General features: G+C 40.1%; 1 protein-coding gene across 1 annotated transcript; it reads left to right on the top strand.

Moving 5' to 3' along the window:
- Positions 1 to 1323: 1323 nt before the first annotated feature.
- Positions 1324 to 5796, top strand: LOC149189099 (disease resistance protein RML1A-like). The gene is made up of 4 exons (XM_089411762.1): positions 1324 to 2218; positions 2343 to 3423; positions 3531 to 3812; positions 3957 to 5796. The coding sequence occupies exons 1-4, from the start codon at positions 1680 to 1682 to the stop codon at positions 5538 to 5540; spliced, it is 3486 nt and encodes a 1161-aa protein (XP_089267888.1). The 5' UTR covers positions 1324 to 1679; the 3' UTR covers positions 5541 to 5796.
- Positions 5797 to 23102: the final 17306 nt, after the last annotated feature.

Genomic DNA, 23102 nt, shown 5'->3' with positions numbered 1-23102 from the left:
TGAAATGATATTTTAAGGTCCACGAGACTAAAAATAGTCTATGAGACCATTAGATCCTGTTTTTCGCTTTTTACAATTCAACCCTTTTCCGATTCAAATTGATGATGAGCTGACCCAACCTTCCAACAATCCCCTGGCTAAAAAGACAATGCCAAGAAAGTGATGCTAACATGTTCTCATAACTTTCTCTAATATCTTTGAATGCATTACATTCCAAAATGAAATGTTTTTCCGATTCCACAACCCTAGTAAGTTGGTCTTTAATTGAGCAAGAACCTTTGCCCTCCACGAAATGCTAGCTCCAATGAACTCTTTTTCTTGTAGATCACACGTAGGGTTGAATTCCTCAATGTAATATTTCTTCTTTCTACCCAACTCTTTTCCCCATACCTTTTTACGAAACTTCTCCATATATATTTATAATATATCAACCATATTTATTAATGTGATTGTGTTAGTTATATAAATACCAATTATTAAAATATATCCAAACTATAATTATATATCATAAAATTGTATCAAATTTATATGTAACACAATAATATATCTAAACTTAAATAAATAATATATATATAATAATAGTATTTAAAATATTTAATCAAATTCAACACGATGTATATCTAATAATAATATATATATATGAAATGAAATTTATCCTGCAACTATGCTGGTAAGACCATTAAGTTAAAAAAAAATTAACAATTTAATGATTGATTAGAGGGGTGAAGGATGTGAAGTTGTCGTAACATTTATTTGAAATCCATGGCTAGTGTTGTCTATGGAAATAGAAAATTTAAGTCCGGCGATGCCAATGGTTTCCATTAAGAGAATGGGATAACATCGAAAAAGGATGAATGGTCTATCCAAAGCATTTGGTCGACGGGGAAACGCGTAAAATGCGGAATGGGTACACCACGAAATTACCACGCACTTGCTTTTTATGTCGGTGGATGCCACCTGTTTTGGTCGGAGACTTAACGTCTCATCACAAAGAATCATATCATGGCTGGGTGGATGCAAGCTGGTTTGCATAAACGATTGGGTCCCGGTCCAACTGAAGGAATCACATCTTTGGTAAATCAGATTTGCGCACGGAACTCAAGGACGTCCGCTCCCAGTCTCCCACTCGCTTGCTTTTTATGTCGGTGGATGCCACCTATTTTGGTCAGAAACTTAACGTCTCATCACAAAGAATCATATCATGGGTTGGTGGATGCAAGCTGGTTTGCATAAACGATTGGGTCCCAACTGAAGGAATCTTAGGTCGGAGACTTCACGTCTCATCACAAAGAATCATATCATGGCTTGGTGGATGCAAGCTGGTTTGCATAAACGATTGGGTCCCACCGTCCCGGTCCAACTGAAGGAATCACATCTTTGGTAAAGCAGATTTGCGCAAAGAAATGAACGCAGGCCTTCCAAACGCTTTACGCGTACAGGAACTGATAGATTACGATATAACTTCAAATATATATCGCCACTTGGTTTGCTCAAGGAAATGAGAAGCTCAGTGATCAACCACATTCCAGAGCTGTTTTGTTTTCAATCCTGTGCCCAACCATTGGGGTGTTGATACACAGACAATAATAGCAAAGGTGCAGCTGGTAAGTTCCTTGCCCTCCTGAATCTTTCAGACGCAAATATTGAGGCTCAGCGCACTTTCTGTTATTCTGTATCCAATGGCAAACGTTAACTTTACCCCCGCCCGTGACGGAACATCCTCCGCATCCACCTCCCAGGGCAATACCAACAGCTATGTGTATCAAGTGTTTCTAAATCACCGCGGTCCTGATGTGAAGGAAGGACTCGCTAAAGATATCTACAATCGCCTTAAAAAACTCGGATTATCAGTTTTTCTGGACCAGAAAGAACTGCAAAGAGGAGAGAAGTTGGATGCCCAAATCGAAGGGGCTATTCGAACAGCCACTGTTCATGTGGCGATATTCTCTCCAAATTATGCTCAATCTAGATGGTGTCTCGATGAACTCGTACAGATGTTGGAGTCGGGATCCACAATAATTCCGGTCTTCTACAAAGTCGAGCCCGCAGATCTTCGGTGGACGCGCGGCGGAGATCGAGTTTATGCTCAACATCTTGGCGTGCTCGAAGGGAAGAGAACATTTGATGGTCAACCACGATACGACCCCAAGACCATAGAAGAATGGAGGAATGCTCTTTCTGCTGTGGCGGATATAGTCGGTTTTGAGCTGAAGGACAAGTAAGACCCTCCAACTCTCCCTATTATTTGAGTTTTGTACTTTGCTGGCTTCATAAGTATATAACAGATTATTTATTTAGATATTTCTCGTTAGTCGATTAACTGTGATTTGAATATTGTTCAGGGAAGAGTCGCAGCTCGTCCAGGAGGTCGTCCAACAGGTTGTGGAAAAGGCTCGCAAACTGCCTCTCGACGTCGCCAAATATCCTACTGGCCTCGATGAAAAAATTAAAGATGTGGACAGAAAATTGTCACTGCAGCGGCAAAGCGAGAAGGCTACAATTTTGGGAATTGTAGGTTTTGGCGGGGTCGGGAAAACTACCCTGGCTAAAAAATTCTTCAACCGAGAGAGATCAAATTACAGTCGATCTTGCTTCTTATTTGATGTCAGATCCAGATATTTACCTTCCCTGCAGAGTAGCCTTCTTAAGGAGCTGATTAAATTCGATGCACAAATAAATAGCGTCGCTGAAGGCACAGGGATGCTCAAAGAGAGGCTCAAAAGAGATTCTCAACGGTCTCTTATCATTTTAGATGATATTGATAATATTGATCATCTGAATGCATTATGTGCACCAGTTATAGATACTATTCATGTAGGTAGCTTAATTTTAATTACATCTCGTAATAAGGATGTGCTTAGAAACTTCGGTATTGATGAGTCATCCATTTACACACTGAAAGGTCTCAATGTAAAGCACTCGCAAGAGCTCTTTTGCTGGCATGCCTTCGGTCAACCCCGTCCTGTTGTAGGATTTGAAGAAGTTGTTGAGAAGTTTTTGAATGTCTGCGATGGTTTGCCCCTGTCGCTTAAAGTGCTTGGGGCGCTTCTTCGTGGAGAAGATGACTTGAAGCATTGGAATGCGCAATTGCGCAAAACCTCCGAAGTACTTCCGGAAGATATAGGGAGCACACTTAGAATTAGCTATGATGCTCTAGATAAGGAGGAAAAGCAAATATTTTTAGATATCGCCTGTTTCTTTACAGGGAAAGACAGGGATGCCGCTATAAGAGTATGGGATGGATCCAACTGGGAAGGGTTGCTGGGTCTTCGGAAGCTGGAAAACAGATGCCTCGTGGAGGTGGACGGTGAAAACTGTCTCAGAATGCACGACCACCTTCGAGACCTAGGCAGAGATATAGCTGAAGGTCTAGAACATCCCCGTCGTCTTTGGCACTTCACAGAGAGGGCTCGTCCATCATTTGTAAGTATTCTGAAGCTTTCGACGGACTTTCAAAATAGCTTCGTGTTATCAAAATTGTCTGTCAATTTTTAAATCTTAAAACTAACAGCTGGGGTTGAACAATTCAGGTGCGTGGAGTTAGCAGGTCCAATCGAAGCATGTTGCACCTGTCTGGGATTGCAAGTGACTCTGTTGAAGGAATATTCAGCAGTGAACAGTTACCGCCGCTTGTATATCTGCACTGGGAGTACTGTCCGAAGTCCTCTTTAGCTCCCTTGATTCGATTAAAATATCTGCGCTGGAAGCACTGTCTGAAGTCCTCTTTAGCTCCCTCGATTCCATTAAATAATTTAAGTGTGTTACATATAGAGGGGGGCCTACTGAAAACACTCTGGCAACATGAATTTCAGGTAGTCATTTGTTTTCTTAACAGATCTAGTTACCTTTTTTAATAGTGTATGAATTGTTGTACTAGCGTGTTGTTATCGTATGACACAATGCGAAAATGCTGTAGAGGCTCAAACTCACTTTAATAATGCATGTGAACATTGCAGGCACCTCTGCAATTGAGGGAGTTGCATATTGATGCTCCCCTTTCAAAGCTTCCAAAGTCCATTGGAAAACTGAAGCATCTTGAAAAAGTTTTTCTGAGAACTCGTTATCTTAAAACTATTTCAAATGAATTTGGGAAGTTATCAGGACTCCAAAGTCTTCACTTGGAGTGCAAGCAGCTGCAGACGCTACCAGAGTCGATTGGGAACCTGTCGGGCCTCCAAAGTCTTCACTTGACGTGCCAGCAGCTGCAGACGCTACCAGAGTCGATTGGGAACCTGTCGGGCCTCCAAAGTCTTCACTTGACGTGCCAGCAGCTGCAGACGCTACCAGAGTCGATTGGGAACCTGTCGGGCATCCAAAGTCTTCACTTGACGTGCCAGCTGCAGACGCTACCAGAGTCGATTGGGAACCTGTCGGGCCTCCAAAGTCTTCACTTGGTGAGCGAGCAGCTGCAGACGCTACCAGAGTCGATTGGGAACCTGTCGGGCCTCGAAAGTCTTCACTTGGTGAGCAAGCAGCTGCAGACGCTACCAGAGTCGATTGGGAACCTATCGGGCCTCCAAAGTCTTCACTTGAGCTCGTACTTCAGTCTGCAGACACTCCCAGACTCAGTGGGGAACCTGTCGGGCCTCCAAAGTCTTCAGTTGACCGAGTGCGGCAGTCTGCAGACACTCCCAAACTCAGTGGGGAACCTGTCGGGCCTCCAAAGTCTTCACTTGAGGGGGTGCTCCAGTCTGCAGACACTCCCAGACTCAGTGGGGAACCTGTCAGGCCTCCAAAGTCTTCACTTGACCGACTGCGGCAGTCTGCAGACACTCCCAGACTCAGTGGGGAACTTGTCGGGCCTCCAAAGTCTTTCCTTGAGCTCGTGCTGGAGTCTGCGGACACTCCCAGACTCAGTGGGGAACCTGTCGGGTCTCCAAAGTCTTTACATGAGCTCGTGCTGGAGTATGCAGACACTCCCAGACTCACTGGGGAACCTGTCGGGCCTCCAAAGTCTTCACTTGAAAAGGTGCGGGAGTCTGCAGACACTCCCAGACTCAGTGGGGAACCTGTCGGGCCTCCAAAGTCTTCACTTGACCGAGTGCGGCAGTCTGCAGACACTCCCAGACTCAGTGGGGAACCTGTCGGGCCTCCAAAGTCTTTATTTGAGGTGGTGCTCCAGTCTGCGGACACTCCCAGACTCAGTGGGGAACCTGTTGGGCCTCCAAAGTCTTCACTTGAGGTGGTGCTCCAGTGTGCAGACACTCCCAGACTCAGTGGGGAACCTGTCGGGCCTCCAAAGTCTTCACTTGACCGAGTGCCGCAGTCTGCAGAGACTCCCAAACTCAGTGGGGAACCTGTCGGGCCTCCAAAGTCTTCACTTGACCGAGTGCGGCAGTCTGCAGAGACTCCCAAACTCAGTGGGGAACCTGTCGGGCCTCCAAAGCCTTCACTTGAACGGGTGCTCGAGTCTGCAGACACTCCCACACTCAGTGGGGAACCTGTCGGGCCTCCAAAGTCTTCACTTGAGGGGGTGCTCGAGTCTGCAGACACTCCCACACTCAGTGGGGAACCTGTCGGGCCTCAAAGACTTGACCTGAGGTGGTGCTCCAGTCTGGAGACACTCCCAGACTTAGTGGGGAACTTGCACGACTGATCCCGCCCAATTTAGCCAGAGACGCTGCCAGAGTGATCCCGCCCAATTTAGCCCAGCAACTAAGCGAACGCGAACTATCAGAAAGGCAAGAAGACCCGGCGAGTGAAGAAAGGTGCTCATAAAGTGGTCAAATGCTCAATGCACGATGCTTATGATGTACATTTTCCTGCAATTAAAATTGTTTTCAAATATTTCATTTATTAATGTTAAGATGGTTCATTTTATGATGCATAAGTACAACGATAAGTGGTTCAAACGTCCACATAAAATCTGATAAGTGATTTTATTGGAATTTTTTTTTATTAATCATAAATCACAAAATTCACATTTTAAGGTTACAAAATATCATTATTTTAAGTTATTAAATTATCTTGGTAAAATTTAATGTAAATTAACATTCGAAATTTTTTTGGTTAAATTAAATTAAATTAAATTTAAAAAAATTACATTAAAATTTATTAGTATTATTATATTTATAAATTTATTAGATTGATATTTAATTGTACCAAAAAAATGAATTTATTATTAAAAATCTATCTAATATTTTTTCAATTACTTATTAAGAAATTTAATTAAAAATATCAAAAAAAATATTTTTAACTCTAAAAATTTTCTTTATTTTTTAATTCTTTATCTCTACAACTTTAAACTCTTTATTATTTTAAAAAATTTAAATAAAAATTTATATTTATATTTTAATTTCCAATCTTTGAAGCTCTCAATTTATATTTAAGTACTTATCATTTTAACAAATTTACATTTTAATATATACATCTATCAAATGTATAAAGACAAAATCAAAAGTTTTCAATATGTAGAATTTATGTGTATTTTAAGTTTATTTTAATTTTTAATTATTTTTTTAATGTATATTTATATTTTTCATTATTAATGGTCTAAATAATATAGAAAGCTTTATAACATTATATAAAGTTTTTTTTAATTTTTTAATTAAAAATTTTGTGTAATTTATATTAAGTATGGTATTTTCAATCTATTAAAATTGGTGTAAGTTTAAATTTTATATTTATTTATATATGTATATGTAATTAATTTAATAGATATTTATGAGGTGTAGATTAATTAGATTGTGTGGGCTTTAGTTCTTATTAAATACTAGTTCAAATTTTATGGGGAGAAGTTGATCGAACCACTTGCAAGAGATAAAAATGTCTCAATTAGTAATATTGATGGTGCATTTATATCTATTTGGAAAAATAAATTCATTATGCATATGTTGTATTATATTGAAAAATATTTAACAAACAATGATTTTATATTTAACAATTAAGTTAGTGAGAGCTAGATTTTCATGTATGGTGTTATCTCAAAATCAGGCCCTGGAAGGCTGCAGACCAGGAAGACTTCAAGTAACTGTTTCAAACCTACTTTTGGCTGAGGTTTAGCCTCCCCAACCTGAGAGGGCTCTCTCAAAGGATTAAAGGTTTTCGATTATGATCAAGATGGCTAACTCTTGTGAAACAAAGGTAAAATGTGAGTGGTGGAAACACAATTAGAAACTATTCATTGGGCCATGGAGTCAAGGTGTGTTTCAGTGCAACAATGAGATTAAATTCACATGGAAGTCAGGGCATAGAGGGCTTTCACATAGAAGTAGAACAGAGATATAGTGTATGAACACAACCCACAAATACATGAAGGAAATTAGAGCATCTTCAAACGAGTTCTAAGTAACATGTATCTGTACTACTGCAAGTAAGTATAGGAAAGAGACCATGAAGAAAATCAAACATTAAAAAACCCTTGCTGAAACCTGAGTAGTGAAATCAACTCCTTATATTATCCTGAAAACATACCGTCACATACAATAACACAAAGTTCTCTCTTTCTTTGAGAATTTCCTCCTCCTGAGTACATTGTTGTTCCTGCTATATATAGAATTCTTTACAAGACTGAGCTTCCTCCTCCAGCCCGAGGGGAACTCCAATTCTGCTTGATATGACACCTATTCAAATTCTAACTACCTATTAAATGTAACAAACTGCTAACTGGACTTTTTAAGAGATCTAAGTCAAATAGGAGTCTAACTCCATATCATGCTAATAATAGCCTTAATTACAATCATTCTCACTCTTTGAAAAGTGGTATTTTTAGTTTTGGCTGAGGTAGGTGTTTGTAGCTGCCTGCTTGCCCTTAATGTCACATCTTCTCCATTGCCCCTGAAAGGTAGGAAATTGCCCCTATTTATCTGCCTTCAGTTTTCCTCAATGATATTTGAAACCAATGAGCCATGCCATTCTTTTTTGATTATGAAAAAATATATCAAAATGCCACGTCCTTGATGTGCTGTCAACACTTTCCATGTGTGAAGACAAGACCCTCTCCAAGTTGTCTGACATATCTTAAACCATAGTAATTTTGGTCACTTTATAACAAAAAAGTTTAGGGTTCGAATATAAGCTTCTGCCACCTGTTTCTTCCTTTGTTGAATGTTGGCACCTGTTATATGATCCTTTGAAAAGATTCCTTTCTCAAAAATTTCTCCTCAGTCCCTCAAAATTGGTTGACTGAGTTTTAATTATGTAGCTACAACAATTTCATGGCACGTTACGAAACTGCTGTGCGTTGGGCATTATTTTCAGCAGTTTTGTAGCACGCTACGAAACTGCTGTGTATTCACCAAACCACAGTCTAATGCATTATCTACAACATGACTTTATGTTGAGATATGTCAAAGCAACAAGACTTCGAGAAATTTTCAGCTCCTTCAAGTTTGTAAGCCCTTTTGGATGCACCAATCCACCATGAATCCCTGAGCACATCTTCAAATCCAGAATTGTCAAGTTCACAAGACGTGCTAAGGCACGCAAGCCTGATGCAGTTTTTTGGTTTCCCTGTACTACCTCTTGTATATAAAAGGAACAGTGGATCTTCTGCATCAAGCCATTCAACTTCACATTCGGTCATGTATTTTGGAATTGTATCATGCCACCAGATATCTCTTCCTTTCTTCCATGGTGTGTTTTCTTTATTTAATGCAAACTCATTTGCATATGTCAAACAGACACCTACAGAAACTCCATTTTTAGATGATTCCACCTGTGCAGAGTCTACTATTTCTTTCAGATTAATAACTTTAGCACCCTGGCGGACAACATTACAAGTTAGCAGTGCTTTAGGTTTGCGGTCTACAATTCGTTGAGCAAGGGACTCTGCTGAAAATCCAGCAAATACAACCGAATGAACAACACCAATACGAGCACAAGCAAGCATTTCTATCGGCAGTTCTGCTAACATAGGCAAATAAATCCAGCCCTGTTTTTGCATCCGGAATCTCAAACATGGCATCTGTCAAAATGATCTCGAGGATAGAACGCAAACCACGGGCTCTAGTACTCTTGACCATTGCCTTCTGTGCAATCTGCCTAAGGGCATCCTCAGTGAAATGTAACTTCACATTGTTCATCTCAAACATTTTCTTGTATTGCTTTCCTAGTGCATTTTTAGGCTCCATGAGCACCTGAACAAGTTGGTCTTCAGTCAACGCTGAGAGGCTAACAAGCACAAGAAATCGTCCAATGAACTCTGGTATTAAGCCATATGCAATAAGATCACTACTCTCAACCGACTCTAGCAAGGATGATGTCACCGCAGCATTTGTCAGGCCACCAGCCCTCATATTAGCTCGTACAGGCGCTCCAAAGCCAATAGAAGAATCTTGCCGTCTCTCAGAAATCGTTTTCTCTAGATCCACGAAAGCCCTGCCACATATAAAGGGAATATCCTTTGTATCGATCTGAATATGATCACCACAAGGATGTTTGCGAGCTCCCTTTTCTGGAACATGTACAACTGTTCCTTCTAGCATTTTAAGTAATGCCTGCTGAACAACTTTAACATTAAAATCAGCAACCATGATTAATTTATACAAAATAGACTGCACAAGTAGTAAATCTGAAGTTGCCTTCATTGGGGGAAAGCGTGATCTTGGAACATTGACACCAATTGCACGATCAAAAACTTATAGCAGCACTTGCAGCCGTTTCAAGCTGAAGCACCTTTACTACATTTACTTCCTTGAGATTTGGAATTATCTTCTTCTGGGGGTTTTTCTATATTTTTGTTCTTCAAGACATTTTGAAAATTAGAAACAAAGGAAGGTGGCAAGAGCCCGTTCTTCCCAGAAGTCATATTGCCAGATTGATCACAAATCGAAACCAGAATCAGAAGTTTCGGTCTTAATAGAGAATTTTCAGATTTGGTTTTGGATGGAAATCCCGATTTGAATAGTACAGGCAAGAATCAAATTTGAAGGCTACAGAACACGCGTCAAGACCGACATGTAAGACCTTGCACATGCTATCCCCGTAAACTTCTTACAGGAAATATGACAGCTCGGGTGAGATTTGCTATGGATCAGCACGAATTCTCGATTTCGTAGCGCAGTTAGTGAAAAATCGGTGTTTTGCGCTACGAAATCACCTCGACCGAGGTTTCTGCGCTATGGACTTTGAAATAGGATTGACATATGGAGCTTAGGTGCAGTGTGAGACCAGTGATGGACTAAAATAGAGAATTGACCCCATTTGACATACTAACAAGACTCTTAACAAGACTCTAAAGCAAGATTAAAAGACTAGGCCCAAAACTGACACCAACCCTTTGACAAATTTAAAAAATTGATGTTCAGAATTTAAACTATTTTTTCTTGAGTGATAACAGGTGGCATCTTCAGTCTTTGTAGAATAGAAACTACATGTAATTTTTCATATATATATATATATATATATATATATATATATACACCCACTTGTAAGTGAGAGAGATATTACTCACAACTCAAAAAGAGTTTTTAAAAAACAATTGACTCATTAGGAGTGATCGGCTATAAGTAAGATTTGAGCTTAGTGGAGAGGATAACAATTTGTCTTTTGAAACCAAATTGAATATATATATATATATATATATATATATTTCCAACTTTACAATGTTACAAAATTTCCATGTAACCATCTCTCTTCATGACCACATTTGAGTAATAGTAAAAAAATTGCACTTCTCTGTAGACTTGATTTTTTGGGTTTCTATACTCATTTCAATTCAAATTAAATCACAATATGTGGGTCAGAGTTTACGCACAACTCCCTTGTCATTGGGCCCATTTGAGGTATTACTTCAATAACACAAAGTTGTGACTCCTCCCTTTGAATGATTGATCCAAAGAACTCTTTTGAAAGTTCCTTTGGATAGAAAGGAAATAGGTCATTGGGTTATTTTTAAGGATCACTAATTGGGCACTTTTGAAATATTTGCCTAATGGAAGGAAATATGTCATTAAGCTATTTTAAAATATTTCCTGTAAGGATATTTAAAAGATTAACCCAATGTAAGGAACGCTACGGGAATTTTGAGGTATAAAATGGACCTCCTAAGGAAATTATAAAATAATAGTAAAATTAATAAAATAATATTAGATTACATCATCAAATATTAGAGAGAAAAAAGAAAAAAACTATTTTTTCAACTCGTATTTTCGACTTATATCCCTAGGGGTTTAATCAAATTTTGAGGAGAAACACTCATTGGATGCATAATTTGATTCCTTATTCAAGGAGTACCCATGTTCCATACTTTCGATAGACTCTGCTACACAAAAAATGAGAAATACATTAAAAACATGATTGAAATCACGATTGTTCATGTATTTCTCATTTTTTGTGTAGCAAGGTCCATCAAAAGTATGCAACTTGGGTACTTCTTAGATGAGGAATTAAATGTTGCATCCAACGAGTACTCCCGCTCAAAATTTGAGAAAAACCTTAGGGAAATAAGTTGAAAATATGAGCTGAAAAAAATAGTTTTATTATTTTTTAATCCTTTTATTTTTTACTCCAAAATGGTGAATCATCCCTCATGGTTGACATCATTATATTGAATCCTATTGGTTGTTACAAAGTTTATTTTGGTTGTACATTTTTCTTAGGAGGTCCATTTTAGACCTAAAAATTACCTTAATGAAAGGTCACTAGGTCATTTGAAAGATTGTCCATCAAACACTTTTGAAAGAGATGTGAAGAAAAGGACCATGAGGCCATTTTTGAAAAATCATCCATTGGGCATTTTCTAAAGGTCTACAAAATGCAATGAATAAACCATCACACTATTTCCAAAGATCATGTATTAGGTGCTTTATAAATATCATCATGATGGAGGAAATGGACCACCAAGTCATTTTGAAAGATCCCTCGTTAGATGCTTTCAAAATCTCTCCTTGACACAAGGAAATAGGTCATTTGGTTGTTTTGAAATATTGCTCATTAAATGCTTTTGAAAACTTGGCCCTCTATATTGAGCCTCTTTGAAGATGTGATCATGCCATTTTGAAAGATGGAACAAGCCATCAAGCCTACTTTGAAAAATCATATCACCTGATTTCAATGTATCACTCAATTGGATTAAATAAGATAATAGGCTCCTAAAAAACAAAGGTCATTGGCCTTATTTGAAGTGAGTACTTTGAATTTCAATATAAAGAGGCTTATACTGCTTATTTGAAGAACACCTTCAACGGAAACAAAATGACCCCAAAGTTGGTGAAAAGGCTTTAGACAATATTCACAATTAAAAAGTTTGAAGGCATATTCAATGTAATGTGCTCCATATTGGAATTTGACATGTAACCATGCATATAAGCACAAATGATTTGAATTGGATATGGCCATAACCATAGAACTTCCAATGTGTACCTTATATCTAGAACAAATAAACTATAAGACAACTTCAAATATAAAAAACATGCAATGACTTCGTGGGGGACCTGACGGGCCTTCGAAGTCTTGGCTTGGGCATGTCATCCACTCTGTAGACGATCCCAAACTTATTCTAGAACTTGACAGGCCTCCAATGTCTACAATGTCTTCAACGTCTTGACTTGGGCATGTGCTCCACTCTATAGACGCTCCCATACAGTCTAGATCCTGACATGCCTCCAACATCTTCAATTGGGTTGGTGCTCCACTTTGAAAATTCTCCTAGAATTCTCCTAGATCCTGACGTGCCTCCAAACACTTGAATTGGATGGGAACTCCACTTTGTAGATGTAACAGTCGTGGTGAAAATTCCATGTAATAAAAGTTAATAAAGGAAAAAATACTAAACATGGTTGATGGGACACTTATTCCAAGTTGAATGTTGGGCAAGGCATCCTAGTGGATGTTCATTTGATTGTTTATGGCTAAGGAAATTGGCAAAGGCAATGGCTAAGGATTTGGAAAGCAAAAATGGCATTTTTGGCACATTTATTTATGAAAATAACGGAAATTAGGAGAAAATGGAGGTGAAAGGTCACATGTTGCATGTGAGGAGGAAATTGAAAGAAAATAATGGAAAATGAAGAAAATAAAGGCCTCATTCATAAAAAGGCTTATGAGAATCAGTTGGTAACTTTTTGTTAGTTGAGTTTTGGAGCTTTCTCATTATTCTCTCTTTCTCTCTCTCACTCTTGGACACTTAGAGTTTTCTTGGAGCAATTTTGGCATTGGAGCAAGAAAGGAAAAGAAGGCAAGAGGAATCAAAGATTACGCAAGGAAAGGCAAGGTCAAACAACTACAACAGGCTTCATTACAGTTATCGACTTGCATGTGTATTTTTCTTGCTAGACTTGGCATGCATGACATTGCATGTGGTTCTTTTCTATCATGGCATGGCTTTTGTCAGGTGTAACAGTGTTTTTCAGCCTAGCCTTGCCATTTCCGAATAGCCATGGTGTGATGGGGTTCTCATGTTTTGGTTGAGTTGGATTACTGGATGGATTCGAAGTTGAGTGGGGTGGATCTCTGAATGATAGAGCACATGGCCTAGTGGTCCTTGAACCAGATTATGGATCACGGTAAATCCACTGGCCTAGTGACCCCTGAGCCAGACTATGGGTTGCGATAAAGCCATGATTATGTTGCCTCGGTGGGTCTAGGAATCCTTTCTGGTGAATGGCAGGATATACGGTAAAGCCAAGAGGTGGTTTTCTCTCTGTTGGGCCTAGTAATCCTGGGTTTGGGATATGTGGTAAAGCTTGGAGAGTGGGTCTCAGTTTAGGGCCTAGAAATCCGGGTTTGGATTGCGGTAAAGCTTGGGAGGCTAGGAGACAGGAAAATTCCTCATGGTGTAGGTGGATAAATTCGATGGCATCCATGCTTGTTTGGCCTAGTGACCAAGTGGAGTTCACGGTAAAGCCTATTATGATGTGTTCATTGTGCTGGCCTAGTGATACAAAATGCATTACAGTAAAGCCTGGTTTCTATTGATGAGGGTGAGGTGGTTTAGCCTCGATATGACCTGGTTGGTTATTTTAGTTTGATTCCCATATTCATGCTTGGAATATGGTACGGGGGTGAATGGTTGAAGAGAAATTTGGCTCAACCATTCTATGGTCGGGTGGATCGTGGTAGTCCCATCTTCGGTTGGTTTATTGCATTCATTAATGAGAAATTCATTCCCTTGATTTTCATGTGTAAATGTACTGATGTATATGTGGACTCTATGGTTGATATGTTTATGATATTTTTGTCCCTATTATGTTGGGTATATGTATGTTTTATGACAGTAGCTATGTATGGCTCTCAACATGCTTTTACTTGTAAATGAATGGATAATGTATCTAAGGCCTAATAGATGATAATTCAACAAATGACATGAGGGAACAATGGTTCATAGCGATTCTCAGATAAGTATGAGATCCACACACTTAATTCTGTTGTTTACACTTGTAGGTTACATGTTGATGATATGTTTGGCGAAATTCCTGTCATAGCTAGTAGGGGTCTGGTTAAGGTCTTGTTCAAATTATTTCTTTGGCATCATTTTTTTCCTATACTTTTAATGATTTTAAGCTATCACTCCATTTTGGGTAGTGACCTGGGATCTGGGCCTGAAAAAGTGGCTTAAATCCCATGTTCGCTGGCACAGAACTAACAATTTTAGTCTCTAGTCGCTGGTAGGCAAGCCTGTGTGAGCGACTTTGGGTTTCTCAACACTCTTTTTCCCATAGCATGGGAGCGACTGAGGCCTAAGATGTCCATAACAGTAGTGGGACCTAGTGATAACTTGTCTGAGTGGATGACTTGTCTCCTGAGGATTCTAAAGCTGATGTGGATAACTATGTCTGATGTTTTCGTTGATTCCACTTCCTTAAGGTCACATAGGAGGTCAAATCCAATCATAGTAGCCTCTCGTCTCATGTTTACTCCAATTGGCTAGTTACTTGGGTAAATGTGGGAGGAGGGTGTTACAGAGTGGTATCGGAGCATGGTTCACCCTTCAGACTGGATGAGCGGTGTGCATTGGTCATGTATGCATGCCAATTGCGTGTGTGTCTCTTACACTTACATTCCATGTGCTTGTTATATTTTCTTGATGATTGATTATGGTCAAAGTAAGGTTGTCATGGAGAATTTGATGATTTATTTTGTGGAATGCATCGTCATGAGTATATGAATGGTTACAAATTGTTAGATGTCGCTTACATGTTGATTGTATGTCACCTACTTTTATCCTTGTATGTTAGGTGCATTCTTGAATGTTTTGATTACATGTGTTAGCCTTGTAGGTTGATTACAAGAATTGATCGTTTATGCTCCACTACATGGATTATGCATTGCTTATGCATGTTGATGGTTGCATGTGGCAATGCGTACAATGGAGTAATGGTTGTTGTCATGCATGAGGTCATAACATGCATTGTTAATATGGTTTTGCATTGATGACTAGACCCTAGCTAGAATGATATTTATGTGTTAATGCACTTACTTGTTATACGGCTATATGATGTTATGATTATGTTATACATGTATCATGCTGATTTTTTGATCTAACATACGAGGTATCTTCCCTGGATTATGCTAAGGTATGTTGATTTATTCTGATTTGTTTTATCTGACATATTATACATTGTACGAAAAAGATCAAATGGCTAGCAAGGTGGTAGACTGCATAGAATCCCCCTATGCATCAGATGAGTGGCTTGGTGTGGAGGACACTTCTGATTTGGCAGATACACTAAGAATCTTGAACGAAGAGATAAGGAGTTGTAAGGAAGATAATGACCAGAGCATACAGGCACAAAGGAAACAAACATAAGTCAATGCTATACTTATTCAAAGTTTGTTAGACTTGCAGTGATAAGGGTTACTTTAGATCATCCATGGACATGAGGATAAAACTAATGGGGAATATGCAGTAGGTCTCCTGGTAGACAAAGGTCAGATAGATTTGATACAGTGAGAGATGGAAGATTATTGGACACTCTGGATAAAAGGGGCGATGAGTACATGTACTATTCTAGTTCTGGTTTTGATAAACATCATGATCGTCATCACTATCATCCTTATAAGAGGAATGATAGGGGATACTTACTAGATGAATTTAAGAGAGAAAAACCACCTACTTTTGATGGATATGTGAAGAATTCAGAAGCTGCAAAGGCTTGGATAATTGGGATGAACAATTTTTTTGAGTTTCATGAGTACAAAGATAACATGAAGGCCAAAGAAGCAATCTTCGGCTGGAAAGGTAAAACAAACATCCAGTGGGAAGATGTTAAGCGGGTTAGAGACATCATGACAGAAGAATTGAGTTGGCGGGAGTTCAAGAGGCTTTTCAGGAAGAAGTACTTGTCAGAGAGGTACTACAAAAGTAAGGCCAAAGAATTCTATGAGCTAAAGATGAGATTAGTGGCAGATGAAGAGTACATGACCAAGTTTCTGGAGCTATTGAGGTATGTATCGTATCTTACTAATGAGAAGGCTAAAGTTCAGCGATTTGTTAGTGGTTTTCCATTAGCATTTAGAGATCGGATTGAGTATGATGAGCCTCGGTCACTTGAGGAATTTATTAGGAAATTGAAGCATTGCTATGAACAGTCAAATTGTAAGAATGAATCTCAGCAAGGATGGAAGGGAAAAGACAAAGGCAAAGGTAAATGGTAGCCTAAGAGGACAAGGCCACTGCATGCAGATGAGAAAGAGAATGTGGCACCGAAAAATAAGTTTAATGCAACTAGACATGGACACGGGTCACAACAGCAAAAGCATAGAGGTGAGGGCACTGGTTGGTTGGAATATATTACATGTAGCAAGGAACAAATTAAGAGATATTGTCCACAAAATTAGGATGGTAGGCCTAAGATATACAGTGCATAGGAGGCGGAACCTATTGGGGATGTTGGTCAGAGTATTCCACGTATCTATACAACAGTTGACAACAGGTAGGAAGAAAAACATGCATCTATCATTGAGATGGATGGTAAGATTTTTGATCAATTTATTTCTATTTTGAATGACCCTGGATCTAATTATAGCTATGTTAGTCTTGACTTAGTGCATAATTGTGGTTTGAGTAAGGACTTTCATGCAGAGTCTTGGTTAGTGCAGTTGTCTATAGGTACAATGAAGTGAGTTCATCATTGGGTAAGAGCTTGTGCACTTTATTTGAATGGTATACCTACTGCAACACATCTAAATGTATTACCATTTGGATCATATAGTATGTTGTTGGGAATGGATTAGTTTTATCTTCATAGAACCAAGGTAGACTGTTATGACAAAGCCATTGAGTGTGTTGATGACAATGGGGAACCAAGAGTCTTGCAAGGCAAGAAGAAAGCCACATCAGTTAGGATGGTGACAACTATGCAAGTAAAGCGTAGCCGTAGGAAAGGGTGTAAGTTATTCGCAGTGCACTTTTCTAGTGATAAGGGTAAGGAAGTTGGGGATATGGATGTGTTGAGAAAGTACCCAGTTTTACAATAGTTCAAGGATGTATTTCCTGAGGACATTACAGAGTTGCCACTTCACAAGGAGGTATAAATTTCTATTGAGTTAGTGCTTGGGGTAGCTCTAGCATCAAAATAACCTTACAAGATGAGCACATCTGAGTTGGTTGAGTTGAAGTTGCAATTGAAGGAAATTTTGGACAAGGGATACATTAGGCTAAGTGTATCACCATGCGGCGCACCGGTATTGTTTGTAAGGAAGAAAGATGGTACTATCAGATTATGCATTTACTGCAGGCAGTTGAACAAAGTGACTATCAAGAGAAAATACCCTTTGTCGAGGATTGATGACTTGTTCGATCAGCTGAAGGAAGCAACAGTGTTCTCCAAGATCGACTTGAGATCGGGATACCGTCAGGTACACATAAAAGAGGATGACATTTACTAGACTACGTTCAGGACGCATTACAAGTCTGTTGTCATTCCATTTGTCTTAACTAATGCTCTAGCACATTTATGTGCTTGATTAATATTGTGTTGCGTCCATATTTGGATAAGTTTTTTATTGTGTTCATTGATGATATACTAGTATATTCTAAAAATGAGGAAGAGCAGGCCGAGTATTTAGCAGCAGTGTTGAGGTTGTTGAGAGAGAATAAGTTGTATGCTAAGATTAGCAAGTGCAATTTCTTTCAGACTTTGGTGTACTACTTGGGGAATGTTGTCTCCAAGGAAGGCTTTGCAGTAGATTCCGAGAAGATAAGGGCCATAATGGAGTGGGTAGCTCCTAACAGTGTGGATGAGGTGAGATCTTTCATGGGTCTTGCAGGATATTATAGGAGGTTCATCAAGAAGTTCTCATAGATTTCTTATCCTATCACATCACTGTAGAGGAAAGGTAAGAAGTTTGAATGGACAAAGGAGTGTGTGGCTAACTTTGAGCAGCTTAAGTAGTTATTGATACATGGATTAGTGCTATAGATTTCATATCCGGACAAAGAGTTTGTGGTATGAATAGATGCTTGCTCGAGAGGACTTGGTGGATTTCTTATGTAGGATGGACAGGTGATGTGTTATGAGTACCGAAAACTAAATGAGCACGAGTAGAACTACCCAACACATGATCTTGAGTTAGTAGCACTCATACATGCATTGAATATGTAGAGGCGCTATCTTCTTGGCAGGAGGTTTGTACTTATGAGTGACAACATTAGGTTGAGGTATTTGTTTGACCAACCGAATCTGAACTCCAGGCAGGCTAGATGGTTGGCCGCGATCAGTGAGCTTGATTTCGAGATTAGGTACATCAAAGGTAAAGAGAACAGGGTGGCATATGCTCTCAGCAGGTGGGTACAGGTAAATCACTTAGCAGATATGAGCTCATATGGGACAAATCTAAAGGATAGGATCTTGCAGGAAAGTCATCATGATGTTAGGTATATGGAGATTGTGCACGGGTTGCAATAGGGTATTGGTAGAGGTACAAGTGGTAGTACACATACAGGTACATGTGCAGGTATAGGTACAGGTGCATGTGTATAGGGTATGGATTATTGTCTTACAACGAATGGTATCGTTAGATTCAGAGACATGATATATGTGTTAGATAATAGTGAGCTCAAGAAGGTGATCTTGAGAGAGTTTCATGCGGAACCTTATTCAGGTCACCCAGGTTATCAAAAGACATTGACTACCGTGAAAAAAATTCTATTATTGGATGAATCTGAAGAGAGATGTAGCAAAGTTCATGGCTAGATGTTTTGATTATCAGGGAGTGAAAGCAGAATGTAAACATCAATATGGACTTCTACAACTGATTACAATTCCAGAGTGTAAATGGGAGGTCATTTCCATGGACTTCATTACAATTTTTTCGAAGATAGTGAGACAGCATGATTCCATAATGGTTATTATGGATAGGTTAACGAAGGTTGCACACTTCATTCCAGTGAAGTATACATTCTCAGCTAGCGATGTAGCATAAGTATTCATCAGAGATGTGGTGAGATTGCATGGTGTTCCAAAGAGGATTGTGTCAGACAGGGATGAAAAGTTCACTTCCAAGTTTTGGAAGGAGTTATTTTTAGGTTTGGGCATAGAGTTTGCCTTCAATATAGCTTATCATTTGCAGACAGATGGATAGACAGAGAGGGTCAACTGGATATTGGAGGACGTGTTGAGGATGTATGTGATGCACCAACAATGAAAGTGGGAGGAGTATCTTCCTTTGGTAGAGTTCGCATACTGTTATCACTCAGGTTGTCCCTCTTGACTCCTAAAGGGATACGGCCGAGGTAACCACAAACCAACTTTGGACTGCAGGTCCTAGCCTACCTACAGTCAGAGAGGGCTCTCTCTTTATGATTTAGCTTTGTTGAAAGGGATGATTTTAGGCTAGATATGATGCACAGGGGTTTTGATTGAGTTTTGGTGGGAAAACTGACACTTTCAGGTAGAGAGGCAGTGTATAGTCTGAATGTTTCAAACCACTGGGCGTGGAGTCCAAGAAGGGAACTGCCGGGGTACTTCCTTAATAACAGTGAGGGAACATGGAGCAAGATAGCTGAGGTTGAAGCAATTTTCAAGTTGAAGGGGTGAACTGAATGCTAAAGAAAGAGAGGCAGTTAAGAATCTCTCCAACAGATTAGTAGAGAAACAACAAGGCGCTACCTAGGGGCAGTTAAGAATCCCTAGATAATTGGCCAATCACAGGTGAATTGGGGTAAACATGAGCCAGAAGGAATTCAATGTTCATAACCAATTCTTTTAGAGGAAAACATCAAGAAACAACATAAATTGAGCATAGGGAGTATTTAAACTAATTCTAGGCTATTCTTTTTTTCTGCTATTTAGATAATGGAAAACACATAAACAGAGATAAGAGGCACTTATTGCTTCAGGCCGCAGTGCATGAATTCCATCTTCAACTCTTCAAACATTCATGAACAACGGACAGTTCGCTCTCCAAGATTTAAAGCAATCTTTGATTACAGAAAAGTTCAGGTATACACAGCGAGTCTCTAGTGAAAATTCTCAATTAACCAACCCTTAAAACTATACAGAGGGTGGTATATATAGGGCAAAACTTTCTATCTACTGCTTTTATTACATCTTGACCTAATTAGGTCATAAAAAATGACTACTTGACCTAATCCTATCCTGAAATAAATGCAAAAATATATTTTGAGCGGTGCTGAGGGCCGTTGTATCAAAACTGAATAAATGATGCTGTCCTTGGTGGCTTGCTGCAGTGTTTCTGCAATAAATGAGTATGGGTTTCTGCCTCCTTGCTCTCATGGTGCTTTGAATGCCTTAATGGTGATTTGAAGGCAAGGATGGGCTGATGCTTATTGATTGTGACTTTCTGGGGGCTTCATCAATGTTCAGGTGCCTCGAGCCCCTAAAAAAAACTTGCATGATACTCTCTGGCGTCCTTTCTTCAACTGATACTCTCTGACAAAATCTGGACTGCCGATCTGATGTGATGCAGGTCTAATCACTAATAAATGGCCGCTGCTCGGCCTCTGCATCTTCCGAAATGGTCTTCTGATCCTTTTGGTATGCTCTGTGAAGAAAACAGATCATTTTTGCGCCTTTTCGGGCTTCCTGGGGCCGCATGGTGAAAAGATTCCTTAAAGATTCCCTGAAGATTCTCCATTTTGGCCTAAAAGATCGTGCGATGAAAACTACCTCAGAATTCGATTCCGGGGCTCCGAAGTGCGACTTTCGCGCCTCTGCGCCCAAAAAAGTGCTGATGACATCAGCATTGTACGGCGGGTGACGTCAGCAGGGCGATGTGGCGGGATGACGTCAGCATGACGTCATCATGTACGGACGATGACGTGGCAGGTACGGTGGCGGGACACGTGGCAGTGACGTGGCAGGAGGCCACGCAGGGGGGTGACGTGGGTGGTGACATCACAGGGCAGTAAGCGCTATTGTGGCACACCGCTCATGGGCATAGGTGGTTTCAGGGGAGGGGGCTCCTCCATGCCTCAGAGCCTGACGTGTGGCGGGAGTACGACGGCAAAACCATCGAACTCCCGGACGCTAAAGCCCAGGCACGTCAGGGATGAGGATGCCCGCCAGCCGTTGATCTGCGGGGCGGGGGATCCAACGGTCGGCGGCGACGGCGAGGTAATGGTGGGTTAGGGCGAGGAATATTCGCAGGAATATTCCTTTTTTAATATGCGCGCGGGTGGGTTTAAACTATGGGAAGGGGGTTTAGGAGGTTAATAAGCTGCGGGTTTAATATTTAATGCCAAAACTTTGGGTTGGGGCGAAATACGGGCTTTTTACAGCGGTGGGGTGAAAATTTACAAGGAAAATATTGGGATAAAGGTGAAAACATGGGTTTTTGGGCTGAGGAAAAGGTTACTAGTTGACCAGGTGTCAAACTAGCTCCTTGATGACTCGGATGGGCTAAAGACAGCCCCAGATGGACTGTGATTTCCCAGACTTAGTTAATAATATGGCTATAATGCCAGGGAGGGGATATTTACATAGGGGAATTTATATACATGGTTTTTAGTAGGGAAATGGGAAAATTGTTAGGGAGTTATACAACAAAGTTAATAGTTAATATGGAGATGGAAAGAGGGCGCTAAGGTATGAGACCTTAGGCCATTTTGGGGAAGAGAAGACTCACAAACACTGAGTGAGCAATCCTTGAGTGAAGCAGATCTTCACCAAGGCACATGTCATGGAAATGGTAAAACTGAGAGGCTCAAGCAGATCTTGACCTCTTGGGGGATGTTAGTAAGTGACTTTGGGGTGATGATAAGAAGGGGGAGGTTAGTGAATTCCTGCCTGAGTACCTCCAACTGAAAAACTGCCTTAAACAAAAATGGATCGCTTATCAAAATTGGAACACAGCAGTGGCACTTAGACTAGCACACTCTTACGGACACTTCTTTGGCCATCTGTAGCAAATATGGAGCATTGCAGCCTGCATAGTACGATATATTTGGCATGTGAAAGTGTCGATCATGAAAGATGATTAACCTGTTGCAGCAGGAGGCTAACAGTGGCTCCACTTGGGGATGGCTTTTCCTTGTGAAATGTCAAGAACAGCAGGTCAGACTGCCTTGTATTCAATTGTTGCTATGTTCTGCAAATTTTCCTTGGCTGGCTACCTTATTGATCTTACCTTCCTACCTACCCTAACCAGTACTTACTTTGCTGTTAGGTGAAGTGAAATAGCCAATGCAGCCACTTAAGCAATAATAACATGAGTGGGCTTTGCTGCTTGTGCTTGCTGGTGAGACCAACTGAGATTTTGCAATTTGTTATGGCTTTGTCAATCTTTGAGAAGATCAGGAAGCTACTGACCCCCTTTGCGGTGTCTAAGTACTGTACAAAACTATCCTGCAACATATATACACAATTTCTAGGCTGAATTAAAGAACTGTACAAAGGTTCAGGATCGCTACCATGCCTTGGAGTTGGGAGATCATCGACAACTCGATACTGAGCCTTGCAGCCTGTTACTGGAGAAGAGCACTGATCTCTTTCATCATTCTGCCTGCCAGCGGATAGGTCATTCAGAACTTGCAGAGGTGCTTGCAATTTATTACAATCTGGCTTAAATAGGACTTGACTGATCTTTGCAGGCTGCTGGTCTTCTTCTTCTTTGAACAACTCAGATGGCTGAAAACAAAGAGGCAAGGGATCCACATGGATCATTTGGTCATATGCTGCTGCTTCTGGGTCCTCCTCAATCTGATATTCAATGGCTCTTTGGGGCTGCAAAACTAGAGGCAATACCTTTGGAATAATATC

This window comes from Pinus tabuliformis, chromosome 3_1 (assembly GCF_031772625.1).
Source record: "Pinus tabuliformis cultivar Carrire ecotype Pingquan chromosome 3_1, CPIR1, whole genome shotgun sequence".
NCBI lineage: Eukaryota > Viridiplantae > Streptophyta > Pinopsida > Pinales > Pinaceae > Pinus > Pinus tabuliformis.
Note: the sequence above shows the minus strand (reverse complement) of the source record. Positions and strands in the feature narration are given on the sequence as shown.